Source organism: Takifugu rubripes, chromosome 8, assembly GCF_901000725.2.
Source record: "Takifugu rubripes chromosome 8, fTakRub1.2, whole genome shotgun sequence".
Classification (NCBI taxonomy): domain Eukaryota; kingdom Metazoa; phylum Chordata; class Actinopteri; order Tetraodontiformes; family Tetraodontidae; genus Takifugu; species Takifugu rubripes.
In genome coordinates this window covers 5,760,329-5,773,622 of record NC_042292.1, presented here as the reverse complement: position 1 = coordinate 5,773,622, position 13,294 = coordinate 5,760,329, and the positions used below count along the sequence as shown (strand labels likewise).

Genomic DNA, 13,294 nt, shown 5'->3' with positions numbered 1-13,294 from the left:
TAATTTACTGTGAAATAAGCTGAAAGAATAGTCCAAAAGATTTCTTGATTGCCAATTATTTGGAATGTCCTGGTTAAGACAGTTCCAACAGCAAAGAAGTACAATCATAGCTAGTTTAAAATCTGTGAAACCAGAACAGGAAAAAAATCATTAAGTTGAAAAATATATATTCTAAAAACATTGTAATCTAATAACAGAATTACTTTTAAGCAGATATATATGCATATGTATGTATGTATGTATGTATACCAATAATATAGTTAAAATGCATTAATTAAAGAACCACAATAATAAGCCTTTATTATAGTTTGTAAGATAGTTATTTTCTGGTCTACAGATAAAGGGGTGAAATTAATTTATGTTTCTGGAAAACAAAGAAACAAGAGATGTCGCCGAGGAAAAAAGTCTGTAAAAAATAGAAGTTGTGTTTGAAAAAATAGGACACAGCAAACAAAGTGAACAAAGTTTTGTACAAAATTCACTGCTGTCTTCATCTTTGTATATGTATACTATATATGCATTTGTTGTGAAGGATTGAGTTGGCAATAGCTCCTATGCCTCTGCATTCGTCTGATGGGCTGAGTATCTGTAGGTGTACAGTTTATTATCGGCGCCTCCACTCAACATCAGCTGAAAACAAATGCATAAACAGGACAAGTTATATGTTGACATCTGTAGAAAAACCATAGCTCAGAAAGATTTAAATCTTAAGTCTATCTAAATGCATCAAAAGCAGTCTTGAAATTTCACTTATGGGAACAGCCATATACCAAGTATTAAAAAACAATGACAGTTTCCTCAATTACTGTTCATGTCTTTAAATAAAATCAGTGAGGATGAGCCCACCTTTCCTGCAAAACTCTGACAGCTAGATCTATTAATTATTGCTGAAGAAATTAGAAAAAGCTAGCAGTCACGTAGATTTGAGGGCTATGGAAAAGGCACTATTAGGAAGGCAGACTGGAAAAATAAGACGCTGCAATGATAAACAATTATACTGGCATATGCTCTTAAATATCCACTTAAATACAACTAAGTCTAAATGATGAAGTATTTAGAACTATGTTATATATGAAAAAAATGAATGAAATAATCTTACCCCATTTTCTGTCCAGTCTACACAGAACACTTTGTCCTCATGGGCAGCCAGATCATATAGAGGGGCCTTACAGCTGTGACAGAAGAATATGCAGACATTTTAAAGCCAAAAATACAGAAATGACATGTACTGAAACTGCCTGCCCAAGTGACCTTTTTGAAATAGTAACAACCCAGATAAAGTTAGAATTTAAGCACTTAATGATGGATAGAAATTAAGTAAAAAAAATGCATTTATGTAGTTCACAGACCTTCTGGTGTCCCACAGTTTCACCAGATTGTCCAGAGAACCAGAGACCAACAGGTATTCGTGTGATGGGGCCCACTTCACAGCAGTGACCCAGCCAGTGTGGGAGGTAAGAGACAGCAGCACCAGTGAGCCATCTGGGCAGTTTGAGGAAATAAGAGTGGGCGGTTTATGAGGACATAAGACAAAAAAGAAACATAAACCCCATCTTGTGATATGCTAAAGGATGGTGGTACCTTTGGTGCGAGGGTCCCACAACCTGATGTGTCTATCTGAGCTCCCCGAGGCCAGGCGTCGACACAGGGGCGAGTAGGAAATAGAGTTAAACACCTTCGTGCCAGTCTGTGGTAAACAGAATAACAGGTGGTTCAAACGTAGGACGAGATATAACTCAGAGAAAATGAAGTGTACTACTGTAAAATCCTTTTACAGACCACATTAAGTTCTGCATTGTTTCCCTCACCAGTGTAGTCTTCATTGCTCCTGTCTCGACATCCCATAAGCGAATTGTGTGGTCCCAAGATGCACTGCATACTTCATCACTGTCACACCAAAGGACGGAGGATACAGCCTCATTGTGTCCAGATAATGTCATGAGCGGAGTCTGAGTCAGTGTCAGAGAATAACAATTTCATCATCCTTTTAACGTTCGCTGTGGCTTTGATAGCATCTGTGTTTGCAGCAGATCATGTTAAACATTCACCCTGGTGAGGCCAAGCTGCTGAGTCTTCTGTTTCTTCCGTGGTCTGTCAGCAGCTTCCTCTATTTCATCGGCCTCATCTGTGGGCACTGACAACACAAATAGGGGTTGCAACTTTTGAGAGATTCACTTTTTTTTTTTAAAGAAAGAATTTGGTTGACAGCCTACCTGCTGACCAGATCTTTAACATTCTATCCCATGATCCACTGCAGAACTGTGTAGAAATAACAGAAATAAATTAAATTTGATGCTACCCAAACTTATCAACTGCCAGTCCTGATCAACAGTAAATCCTTTTCGTACCTTTGAGCCACTGGGATCTGCAGAAACAGAGTCTACACTCGCTGTGTGCCCCCGACAACAGTGTTTAGCTTTCACCTTGTTCCTCTCTGAGTTCCACTCCCACAGCAGGATGGTTTGGTCCAGAGAAGCCGTCAGAAGCAGAGAGGTCAGCCCATCTGCACAGATACAGTATAAATGGTTTATAAAAGATCCTTGTCCTGATTAGCAGAGCAGTTGTCTACTGTTAAAACCAGCTTACCTCTTTTAACCCAGGCTACATCTTTAACTACATCTGTGTGTCCTGCCACTGTCATAACCGCCTTTCCCTCTACTGACCAGATCCTGGCTGTCTTGTCATATGATCCAGTTAAGATCCTGAAAAACAAAACAACAAAACATTAAATAAAATTGATAGCCGACCAGGAAGCATAACAGGGTTCAATTGAACATGTAAATATAATGGGAAAATATGCACATCTGGAGCCAACTCCTGACAATATGATTAAAGTTTGTTCGTGCCCTTCAGCAGCACAACAAAATTATCGTCTCAATGATGAATTTGATGAATTTCTTCTCATTAATAAAGCCAATTAAATGTTTGACTTGCTTTGATCACAGAATCACTGACCTGCATTGTGATTTAAAAAAATGCTATATGATAAATGCTGCTAAAAATCTGTGTCACCATCTTACCATTCAGCATCTCCAGCGACTGAACTAATCCAGTCATCATGCATCATACACTCCTCAGGCTCTGGGGCTGTGATTCGCTCTACATATTCTATCTCCACCACTTCTTCCTGAAACACACACGGTAATACTGATGGGTGAGTTGATATTCATGGTCTTCGATAAGCCAATCACTCGCCATGGTGTGAGAAAAATCAGATGGTAAAATTCCTGGGAAGTTTCAAGTAGAAAAGTTTGTTTTCATACTGTTGATATGCCTTCAGTCTCCATGTGTCTGGACAGTGGCATTCGCAAGAACTGGCCCCTGATCAGGAAGTCAAAGTCAACTTTGCTGTGAGAAGCTGTGGGAGGAAAATGAATCCAATTGTGTGGCACAGGAAGAAATCTATACATTATTGTATATAATAAGAAGCACAGAAAACCACAATAACACTGAAAAGCAATATTTTCTTAAGCATTGTCAGATAGCTACTTTGCTTGTATATGGAGCATTTTACAAATGAGTGGAAACCATTAAGTGATAATACTAGTTGAAATATTTATCTTAACAATATATGTATGTGTTTTTGTTGGTTAATTATTACCATTTTTAGCTTCCAGCAGTTTGTTGACGACATTGCTGAGGTCTTGCACTTCCGACCCAGCAGGGATGGAGAACGGCACATCATCAACAACATACCTGTAGAAGTAAAACACATTTATTTCGTGTGTGCCACCGCAATGCATCCACTAATTCTATGTAATTCTAATAAATGTATAGAAGATCTATAATTTAACATAAAACCTAAAGCCCAAGATAAACACATGGTGAATATCAGGACTGGGGGAGTCCGTCATGAGCAATGCTAGCATTAGCAGGATAAAGACACTTCCTAAAAATAGTAGCTACAAAGATACGTTTGCTCAAAGAAAATTGTCACAAAAGGTGCCCTCAGCCATAATAATGTGGCGTTTACTGTACGTTGAACCAAGTTTATGATTGTTTTCCAGGTCACCAATTTTATCAGTTGTTCACAAATAACCCACCTTTTGTTCTCAGTGAAGAATCTCACTTGTAACTGCGACATTTTCACGGGTATATTTCTACTAACGACTAATATCACGAATCTAAGATATTTTGTGCTAAAAGTAAAGAGTCTGTTCCTTCTTGAACACGTCTAAATCTCACGTCGCTCGCTCATGCCATGTGGTACGAAATAAAGGCAAACTAATCGAGTTCAGATGCATACAGCCAAGCGATGTGAGCGTCTGTGCTCTATTAGTAATGTCTGTCTGCACCAGCACGTTATTTCTGAATCTGGAATTAGTCGATTTATTTAGGGCGAGAGGTGGGTCTAAAAAACGTATTTCGAAACACTGGCAATCATAATAGTTTTATACAAGAATTACCTTTGCAATTGGGCACGTTAATCACAACCAAATTTACCATTTTTAAGTCCTCACCTTTGCAATTCTTATGTAAGGGAATAGAAATCTTAATGCAAAAATTTATATCCATCTCTAATTAGGTACTACTGTATTCAGTTTTGAATATTTGAGAGGCCCATTTACTTTAAGTAAACGGACTGCTGCATGTGCGTCATACACAAGCTATACTTGTGCACTAACAGGACTTTAATTTTTAGTGTACACAATCACAGAAGGCACAAAATTAGGACTTTGTCAGCCTATCCAAATTTAACTTCATTAAATTGTAATGCCTAGCATTTAAACTATGTGGGGACACTGGTTGTACACCACCCAGGGCGATACTACCATTGGCACAAAGCATGCACAGCATCTTAACAGACTGTAAATGTGTCTATAAAAACCAGCCTTAAACTAATTACTGTTAGATGTGTTTATTTTATCAAGGGGCACCAGCCAGGAACAAAAGACTTAAGATTCTTTCATATGAACCTCATGTTAATGGATAGGTGTAGATAATGTTTTACACACATTAAAAAGAAAACAGAATTTAACATGAAATCATATAGGACTGGTAATATAGAGGGTGTGGAGACCACATATTTAGCAATAATAGCAGATCCAATGACTTCTGATCCAGAATGATAGATAACTAAAATTACATAAAAACTAAAACAGAAAATATATACAAGTTTCACTCGTTCAGTCATCATTTTCTTCAACCTTGACCTTTTTCTTCTTCTTTTTCTTCTTTTCTGTTGACTGCAGAGAAAGGATTAATGAGCACCTCAAAATGTTTTTGTTTTTTTTAAAGAACCAGAAATCACCTCTGTGACGGTTGACTCTTCTTCTGGTTCCTCAGCTTCAGCTGCTCTCTTTTCCTTTTTCTTTTTCTTCTTTGGAGTCTCCACCGCTGGTGCAGCTGATTCCTCTTCTTCAAAATACAGAGAATTTTAGCATCACAAACTGCATTAAATATTGAGGGTCCCCCCCCCCATTACACACACCTTCTACAGGTTCTTTTTTGGGCTTTTTGATCTTGGCGGCTGGTGTTTCCGGCTCATCTTCTGCTACCTCTTCAAACTTCCGTTTCTTCGAAGTGGACGGAATAGTGGAATCACCAGACGGATCATAAATTTTGACTTCACTGTAGAGAGAAAAGAAATTTAACTAAAAAGCACAGGTTTAAGCTCATTATGAAGACCGGATTTCAGTGTATGATCTCACCTCTTGTGCTGATACTTGTCTGCCTTTGCCATGGCTTTGCCTGTTCCACTTATTCTTCTAATCTGAAAGGAGGGGAAAAATGATAAGTTCTGGAGGAATTGTGTTTCAAAATCAAAAGGCAAGAGAACGTCACAACAGCTTCAAAGTAAAGTCAAGTGTAGTCTGTCAGGGGTGTGTATTATATGCACCAGTCTGTTGAGCTTTATGAAATGTAACATCAAATTCAAATGAAATTGCAAAATAGATAAATATGAACTTTATACGGATAATTTAAGTGAAGTTTGGGCACTGCTTAACAATATTTAGTTTCTTACTCCTCTCTCTTCCAGCTGGCGAAGTCTGGCCTCCAGTTTAGCACGGTTCTCTGCTCCCATCTCTGCATTGGTGTCCTCTCCTAGGGCATCATAGCGAATAGCTAGTGCCGCTTTAGCCGCTAGCATTCTGGAGATCTTAAAGGTCACAGCAAAAATAAGATAATTTTTGTTTATTTTCTGATTAGATGGGCATTAGCTAAAATGGTCACCACTGTTCCTGTACTTACTTTGCCTTTATTTTTGGCAGTAGTCTGACCAACAAGGGAAGCGTGGTAGATGAGACCATACTTTGGTGTGTCTTTGCGGGTCTTCAGGGCTCTGAACAGAGCCTTCTCTGCTCCGAGGATCTGCACAGTGGAGGCTGGATGCTTTGCCAGATTCAGAAGGGAGCCTTAAAAAAGTAAAATAGAAAAGGTCAATATGATGGTCTCATCAGCACCACCCGAGTGACGTTTAAAGAATACAAGCTCAGATGAGGTAGTGACTTAAAAACATCAATCATTTTCAGAAAAAAGACAGAAATGTCGTCATCATCACCGCAGGGGTCTTAGCTCCATTAACTCTATCTGCAAATTACCTGCATGAGAAATGAGACGGGCACCAACCAGCTCGCCCACCATTAATGTTAAGTTAGGGGCTATCGCCATCATTCTGTTCTTCAAGTAGTCATACAGCTGAGTGCGATAATCTGAAATCTCGATCACCTGGGGAAACGATGAAGATGGACAGTTTTATTAAATCGTGTGGATAAATGATGGAATAAGCTCTTACATGAACCTGAAATATTGAGACAGTTCAGATGAGGTAGTGACTGAAAACCTACACATTAGCTTTCAGGATAGAGACAAATGTCATCATCATCACCACTGTCACTTAAGTTTAACCACAAGTTTAATAAAAACAAACCTGATCACACAGGTGCATGATGTTGTTAATGTCCTGTTCTGACACCTCTGTTCCCATGGAGATCTCAGCAGCCAATTTAACCTCAGCCTCAATTTCCTCAGGCAGAATCTCCGACAGGTCGGTCGTAGCTACATTTGTGCGATCACCTAAAAGCCAGAAACACTTACATATTTATCTAAAAAGCCATACCCTTACCCTTAATCTATATATTTAATTTTCTTGTCAAAAGGCATACAGTAGTTCACAACTTATCCATAATGTGATAATGGGTTAATCATATCACTACAATTGTAAAACAGGTTTTTACCGACATGACGGACAGATTTGCAGTAAGCCAGGTTGTCCGTGATGATTTTCCCCAGCTCAGGAAAATGCCAACCATACCACTCTCTGCAGCGCATAATGTAATTGTTAAGTTCCTTATCCAGGTCATCCAGAAGGGCTGAGAAAACAAAGAAAGCCAGACAAAGATTACGGATTTGATCAATAAATAGTAAGAAAAATCACTGTTAACAAATCGTCAAGATTTTCACAATATTACTGACTTGAAAATGTATATTTTGGACTCACGATTAAACAGTTTGAAATATTTATTCCACAAAGACAACTTAATTTCTGCAAGTGTTAAACCAAGCATGATAAATGGATGTAAGCATGAGGAAAATGACTTACAGATGGCCTGGACAATCATTGTGTCCACTTTATCTGGGCTAAACTTCAGTTTGTAGCGGGATAAACTGGTAAACACAAAGAACATTTCATTGTCATTGAGCCATTTCACACTCAAAAGTGATATTTCCAAATGAGTGGTGAGAGCAACTGCCTCAGTGGTAGTGACGAATGCTGAAATAAATCCACAGGGAAGTTTCAGACAGCAAGTGTAATCATGGGCAGTTGGATGCTACAAAGCACATTTTTTTTCATTTACCTGTGAGCAAGTCCCAGAGACATGGCAGCCATCTCTCTGGAAGGAAGTCCAGTGATGAGGCTCTCCACCTGACTCCTGATACATCTCATTAGTTCACAGACTGCTGGGCTGTGAATACAGCTCAGGTCTAGTTTTTCCTGAAAACAGTAGCATTTAGAGGTATGATTCTTTGCATCTGTGTATAACAAAAAAAAAACAAAACAACAACTGTTGTGTCACTTACCTTTATAACGCCACCCAGTTTCACATCACTGATGGCCAGCTGCTCATGAGCTTCCTTGGCAACAATTTTCTTAAGCACTTTCTTCAAGTTCTTGCCAATTTTTCCCTCAACGAGGGCAGTGGCAGCTATCAACAAATGTAAGAATTATCTCACAAAATGCCAGAAAATGACTGCAGAATTTGTATAATACTATTAACCTGTAACTGCTACAGTATTTAATACACTGAAGGGCAGAAATCATTAATAGTTTTTTCTTTATCTTTACTATCTACTGACATAATGTAGTCTCAGTGGTAGTGAAGAGGGCTGTGAAATACCTCATTGACCACACAGATATCAGAATTAGTGCACAAAATGTATATTACCTGCTAATGCCTCTGTTGTGTCCTGGAATTTCTCAAAGTGCTTCAGTTTCACACTAAAAAAAATAAAAACAGCAGCAATCATTTAATGAGAACAATCGATGACGACGGCCAATTAGTGTACTGTACATAAAAAGCCGCTCAAAAAAGGTTAAGCAGTGGAATAAATATTGGTACTTTACTTCACTTACACTTTATTCGCCTTTTCAGGAGTTTCAAACTCTTTATGCAGGCTGTCGACCTGTTGCAGTTTGGATTCATCGAGAACCTGCAAGTATACAGAATATATATATATATATGAATAACCGTGCATGCTCTTAAAGTAAAATACTAAACTACAGTGATATTTGGTGTATACATAAAGGGGTGAAAAGCAAACAAAATGTCATTTAATTAATGCACAAGCACCCAAATGTTTGAAATGCTAAAGTCTGAACTTGTACACGTGGTTACAAGGCCTGCTGAAGGCTAACGAGCTTAGAGTCTACACGAGCATTTCTTACCACACGTTTTCGCATTTGTTTTTATTTTAGCACATTTGGTATCTTGGAAAAAAACCCACTTTTGCAGATCTATTTTTTTCTTATTACCTACACCAAACGGGTATGTACTGATATGAACTAGTTGTGTAGCTAAAGCTAGCACGCTATAGAAAAGTATGGTCGTGCTCCACTAAATGAGAGGAAAAGATAAATCTTACTTTGAATATCGCGTATCCGGCAGCGGTCTCAAACAAAACAAGCATGTTTGCAGATGTGTCGATAGTTTTTATGAATTTGATCGCTCTCTCACTAGAGAGCTCCTGATTTTCCTCCAGTCACCACGCTGCTGGGCGAGAATTCCGGTCCACGCGGGGGAAGCAGCAGCCGGAAACTCCTGGGTTGCCAAATATTGTCAGCCAAATGACGTGTCGGAAGACATGATTTAAAAACTATATTGAGTCAAATAGATTTTGGTCATATTATACAGAACACACACACACACACATACACACACACAAATATGTATGCGTGTGTGCGTGTGTGTGTAGTGCGTTGTTCTCCCTCTGCATAGTACAAGACTTTAAACCCTCAACCTGGCAACCCAAGTAAAGCGTCACAAAACTTTACGTTATATTCACATCCAAAAAAGGCTTTCGCAAAGGTCATTTAACAATATTCCAAATTGGATACAAATCAAAATTAAAACGACGCTTTTGCTGTCGAACACGATTTACAACGTTAAAAATTATTTCAGTTTTTTTTTTTTTAACTTTTTCCGCTTGTAACGGAAGTGACGAACGTTTGTAGCGAACGTAGAAAAACACGGACATGTGAGACCAGCATGCTCAACAACACAAATTTACTGCAGGTGGACTTCGTTGTCGAACAAAAGCTAATTTGAACGTACGAAATGAATGAATCAAGGCATTATCCTCCGCCGGACTTCACCCGGCCCCCTCCAGACTTTATTCAGCCATTCCACCAGCAACAGCAGCCCCGCACAAGCAGCTTCCAGCCCAGCATGTGGAGCTGGGCTGACGCACCGAGAGAGCCCGGCTGGGACAGCGCCCAAGCCGGCTGGCAGGGGGGAGCAGGAGCTGGGATTGGTTTCAGTTCAAACCGTGGACACTATGCACCAAGACGTCCATACGGTAAGTTATACAGAGACATCTGCACAGCAATATAACGCTGTGCAGTTATAAGTGGCATTGCCTAGTAGACCTCACAAATGCTACAGGATCATTTGCTTGAAATATTATAAATGTTATTTATCTGTCTATTTAGTGTGATTGTTAATAGACAGTGTCCATCTGTTGTTTTTTGTCATGCATCTTCAATGTTGTGTTTAGGTCAACATTTTGCTGGACATCGAGGGGGAAGACACAACTATGGACCCAGCAACCATCAAGGGCACAAGGTAGCTGTTGGATCACACTTGGTTGTGGCTTGGCCCTTGTGTGTTGAAATAACAATATGTTTTTAATAGACACATAGTTAATTGTTCTATGTAAAACCTACCACAGAAAAACAAAAAGGAACCAGAGTATTCCCACTTTTGTGACACCTGTGACCGGGGCTTCAAAAACCACGAAAAATATGATGAGCATATCTCTCAGCATGTAAAGGTAATTCTGTTCTCTCTACAAGATAATGTATGCGTTTCATGCCATTTGTTGTACTACATCATTTCTGCTGTATGACTCCTTTAAATCTTACCTTTCAGTGTTCAGTACCAGACTGCAACTTCATGGCACACGAAAAAATTGTCAGCATTCACTGGAAAAATGTAAGTGGATTATCTCCATGTGTGCATGAACAGGTAGTTGTTCGGATTTCCCTTTGCTTTTATCGTCTTTATTTTATTTTTTTTACCTGACTACAGAACCATGCATCTGGAGCAAAGAGAATCAAGCTTGACACACCAGAGGAGATTGCAAAATGGAGAGAGGAGAGAAGAAAGTCAGTATTAATTCATAAATTGTTATGTCTTTTAAACTGATAACTACGTCCAGCTGTAGTTGTGTAGCAAGTGAACCTTAATTTGCTTCCAAGGCACTATCCAACGCTGCAGAATATCGAAAAGAAGAAAAAGGTGATGGAGCTACGAGAGGAGACCGGAGCAGTCCTAGATACAGCTCAGTTTGGGTAAATATATGTTCATGTGTCCTTTACACAAATGAGCCACATCTGCAACACAGCATTTTTTTCTTTTTCTTTTTTTTTTTAAATCACTTTACAGACAAATGAGAGGCAGAGGTAGGGGATGGGGTCGTGGTCGAGGCCATAATCGTGGTCGAGGTCGCGGACGGGGTTACAGTGGGTTCCATGCCGGACACCCCAGAGGGGCTCACCAATCAAGCAGCCCCTCGGAGAGATATCCTTTCCCGAAACAGCACTGCAGGGATGGTGATCCACTGGGAGCACTTGCCAGCTGTGACCATGGTCAGTTATTAATTTGTATTCAATAAAGAGACTCAAAATGAAATATAATGCATGTGTTTCCCATCCAGATTCTGACAGAAAAGCTGCAGTTACTGAGTCCAAGGATGATGTTCTGATTGTGCCCCCTAAACAGATGAGCTCGGCCCTGGGCTCTCTGTTGGCTAACTATGGCTCCATGAGTGAGAGTGACAGCAATGATGAGCCTGAAGGTAAATTTGCATCTACTCTCAACCAAATTACGATAAGGATTCACCTATATTTAATTAGACTCGATCCATAAGGCTTCGTTGAACTGTCACCCTAGGATTTCCTTTTTGATTTTGGTAAAATACCTGATTGCCTTTGCATTCCATTATAATCCCATGAATCTTTGTTCTTATGTTTCAGCCATCCCAATTCAAAGAACCAAAGGGCTTCTGCAAGAAAATCAGGCTCTTCTACATTCAGTGCCACCAACCGACAAAGACACGGGTCTCTTTGTGAACACCAAACCCTTTTCAGAGAAGACAGACACTCGTCAAGTTCACCCGAACAATGCACTTCTGAACACAACCCAAAACAGAAGAGGTGGTAGAGGCAGGGGAAGAAGGGGCGGTCGAGGGGGACACCAAGATACGCCACAATCACGCCGTCCGACTCTGCTGGAGATGGTAAAGCTCCCCCCCACACACACACTTTAGAAATGAAAAAATTGCATTTTATAATGTGTAAATCAGTTTTCATTGTTAATTATGTGGAAACACTGATGAATGAGTATATTTAATCTTCTTTTTTTTATCTTCTCTTTAGCTGTTGGCTCCAGATATCCGCCACGAGAGAAATGTCCTCCTACAGTGTGTGCGCTATGTTGTTAGAAATAATTTCTTTGGCCTGGATGGTGAGAGGAATGATAACAGACCTGTACTGACTACCACAACTACAGAGAATGATGGGAGCCAACTTTTAGAGGGCGATGGGGTCAACTCCCAGTCTGGTTCTCTGGTGTGGAGAAAGAAAAGTCTTGTAGAAGTTAATCAGGAGGATATTAGAAAGCGTGAAAGTGTTGCCTCTCAAGAAATGTATTCGGAGCAAACTTTAAAGCCTGATCATGTATATCCGGTAAAAGCCTGGGACTTAGTGGACTCACCAGCAAGTATTGAGGAGGCAAAAAGTCTAAATCCTGAAGAGACTGATGTCAAAGCCTACCAAAGCCCTAAGTTGTCATCCACAGATAAAGTTTCCTTGAATATTTATGATGATGATGTATGGGAGAGTTCTGGTGCAACAGTGTGAAATCTGAAATTTCAACTCTCATTTGTTATATATTTTCACCTTCAAATTCATAATGTGACCAGTTCGAATAACAAACTCTTGTATATTTTTATAACCATGTAAAAAAAAGAAAGATTCAATTTAAAATAAACTCACCTCATTGATATGCTAAAAATATGTGATTTACATTGTAATTGTAGGTGTTATGGGTTTGAGTAGCAGCCAGGTATGTAATTTGACGTGAATATATAGGTGTGCTGAAATATGTGAGTTCTGTTTATGAGCACGTGTCATGTTCATGTGTAAGAAGGTGAATAAGGTGACCACCAATCTTACAGCCTTTTATCCCCCCTCCCTCCTGCCTCGACCTCGCTCCTCGTCCCCAGAGCACTTAGTTGCAGCAGTTGGAGTTTAAAAAGATAAACTGTGTGGGTATCAGCACACCTAACTTTTGGTGGAAGTGTGACGTTTATAACGAGAATATATGGCTGCATATAAAGGCCAAGGAAAAAAAGTTGACAGACGAGGTTCAGGAAAAAACCTCACAGATTTGCGGGTATTTTTTTTCGAGCAAATCAGAATTTCCCAGAATTTAGACACTAGGTGTCGCCAAGTCACCGTTGCACGGAGTTCTGGGATTCCTTTTCAAACAACCCGGAAGTTTCGGTACTACACCTGACGTCACGTACTTCCTCCACAACGTCACGCGGTGTCGATTTCAAATCACCATAGAAA

The 13,294-nt window shown here is 39.6% G+C and overlaps 3 protein-coding genes and 2 non-coding genes across 6 annotated transcripts; 1 reads left to right on the top strand and 4 right to left on the bottom strand.

Annotated features, from left to right (window-relative positions):
- Positions 1 to 274: 274 nt before the first annotated feature.
- Positions 275 to 4,243, bottom strand: wdr12 (WD repeat domain 12). The gene is made up of 13 exons (XM_003966527.3): positions 4,044 to 4,243; positions 3,602 to 3,696; positions 3,264 to 3,358; positions 3,021 to 3,127; positions 2,587 to 2,702; positions 2,349 to 2,503; positions 2,214 to 2,259; positions 2,049 to 2,134; positions 1,809 to 1,949; positions 1,582 to 1,687; positions 1,350 to 1,482; positions 1,100 to 1,172; positions 275 to 630 (listed from the first exon to the last, which is right to left on the bottom strand). Exons 1-13 carry the CDS (start codon positions 4,082 to 4,084, stop codon positions 553 to 555), a joined length of 1,272 nt encoding a protein of 423 aa, XP_003966576.2. The 5' UTR covers positions 4,085 to 4,243; the 3' UTR covers positions 275 to 552.
- A 604-nt stretch (positions 4,244 to 4,847) lies between these two features.
- Positions 4,848 to 9,258, bottom strand: nop58 (NOP58 ribonucleoprotein homolog (yeast)). 2 transcript variants are annotated; one of them, XM_029840785.1, is made up of 15 exons: positions 9,085 to 9,258; positions 8,576 to 8,652; positions 8,388 to 8,440; positions 8,023 to 8,147; positions 7,800 to 7,936; positions 7,544 to 7,608; positions 7,179 to 7,313; positions 6,872 to 7,017; positions 6,543 to 6,669; positions 6,193 to 6,356; positions 5,966 to 6,100; positions 5,652 to 5,713; positions 5,432 to 5,571; positions 5,252 to 5,355; positions 4,848 to 5,186 (listed from the first exon to the last, which is right to left on the bottom strand). In XM_029840785.1, exons 1-15 carry the CDS (start codon positions 9,127 to 9,129, stop codon positions 5,127 to 5,129), a joined length of 1,575 nt encoding a protein of 524 aa, XP_029696645.1. In that variant the 5' UTR covers positions 9,130 to 9,258; the 3' UTR covers positions 4,848 to 5,126. The 2 variants fall into 2 exon arrangements, with proteins under 2 accessions (XP_029696645.1, XP_003966575.1); XM_003966526.3 differs by having other exon boundaries at positions 5,252 to 5,358; positions 9,085 to 9,256.
- Positions 6,427 to 6,510, bottom strand: LOC115250878 (small nucleolar RNA SNORD11B). Its single transcript, XR_003889441.1, has one exon. It is a non-coding gene; the product is annotated as a small nucleolar RNA SNORD11B (small nucleolar RNA).
- On the bottom strand, positions 6,754 to 6,837 carry LOC115250877 (small nucleolar RNA SNORD11B). The gene has a single exon (XR_003889440.1). It is a non-coding gene; the product is annotated as a small nucleolar RNA SNORD11B (small nucleolar RNA).
- A 391-nt stretch (positions 9,259 to 9,649) lies between the features above and the next one.
- Positions 9,650 to 13,018, top strand: nufip1 (nuclear FMR1 interacting protein 1). The gene is made up of 10 exons (XM_011606197.2): positions 9,650 to 10,017; positions 10,216 to 10,283; positions 10,390 to 10,491; positions 10,590 to 10,652; positions 10,749 to 10,825; positions 10,919 to 11,011; positions 11,106 to 11,308; positions 11,377 to 11,517; positions 11,696 to 11,958; positions 12,098 to 13,018. The coding sequence occupies exons 1-10, from the start codon at positions 9,777 to 9,779 to the stop codon at positions 12,578 to 12,580; spliced, it is 1,734 nt and encodes a 577-aa protein (XP_011604499.2). The 5' UTR covers positions 9,650 to 9,776; the 3' UTR covers positions 12,581 to 13,018.
- Positions 13,019 to 13,294: the final 276 nt, after the last annotated feature.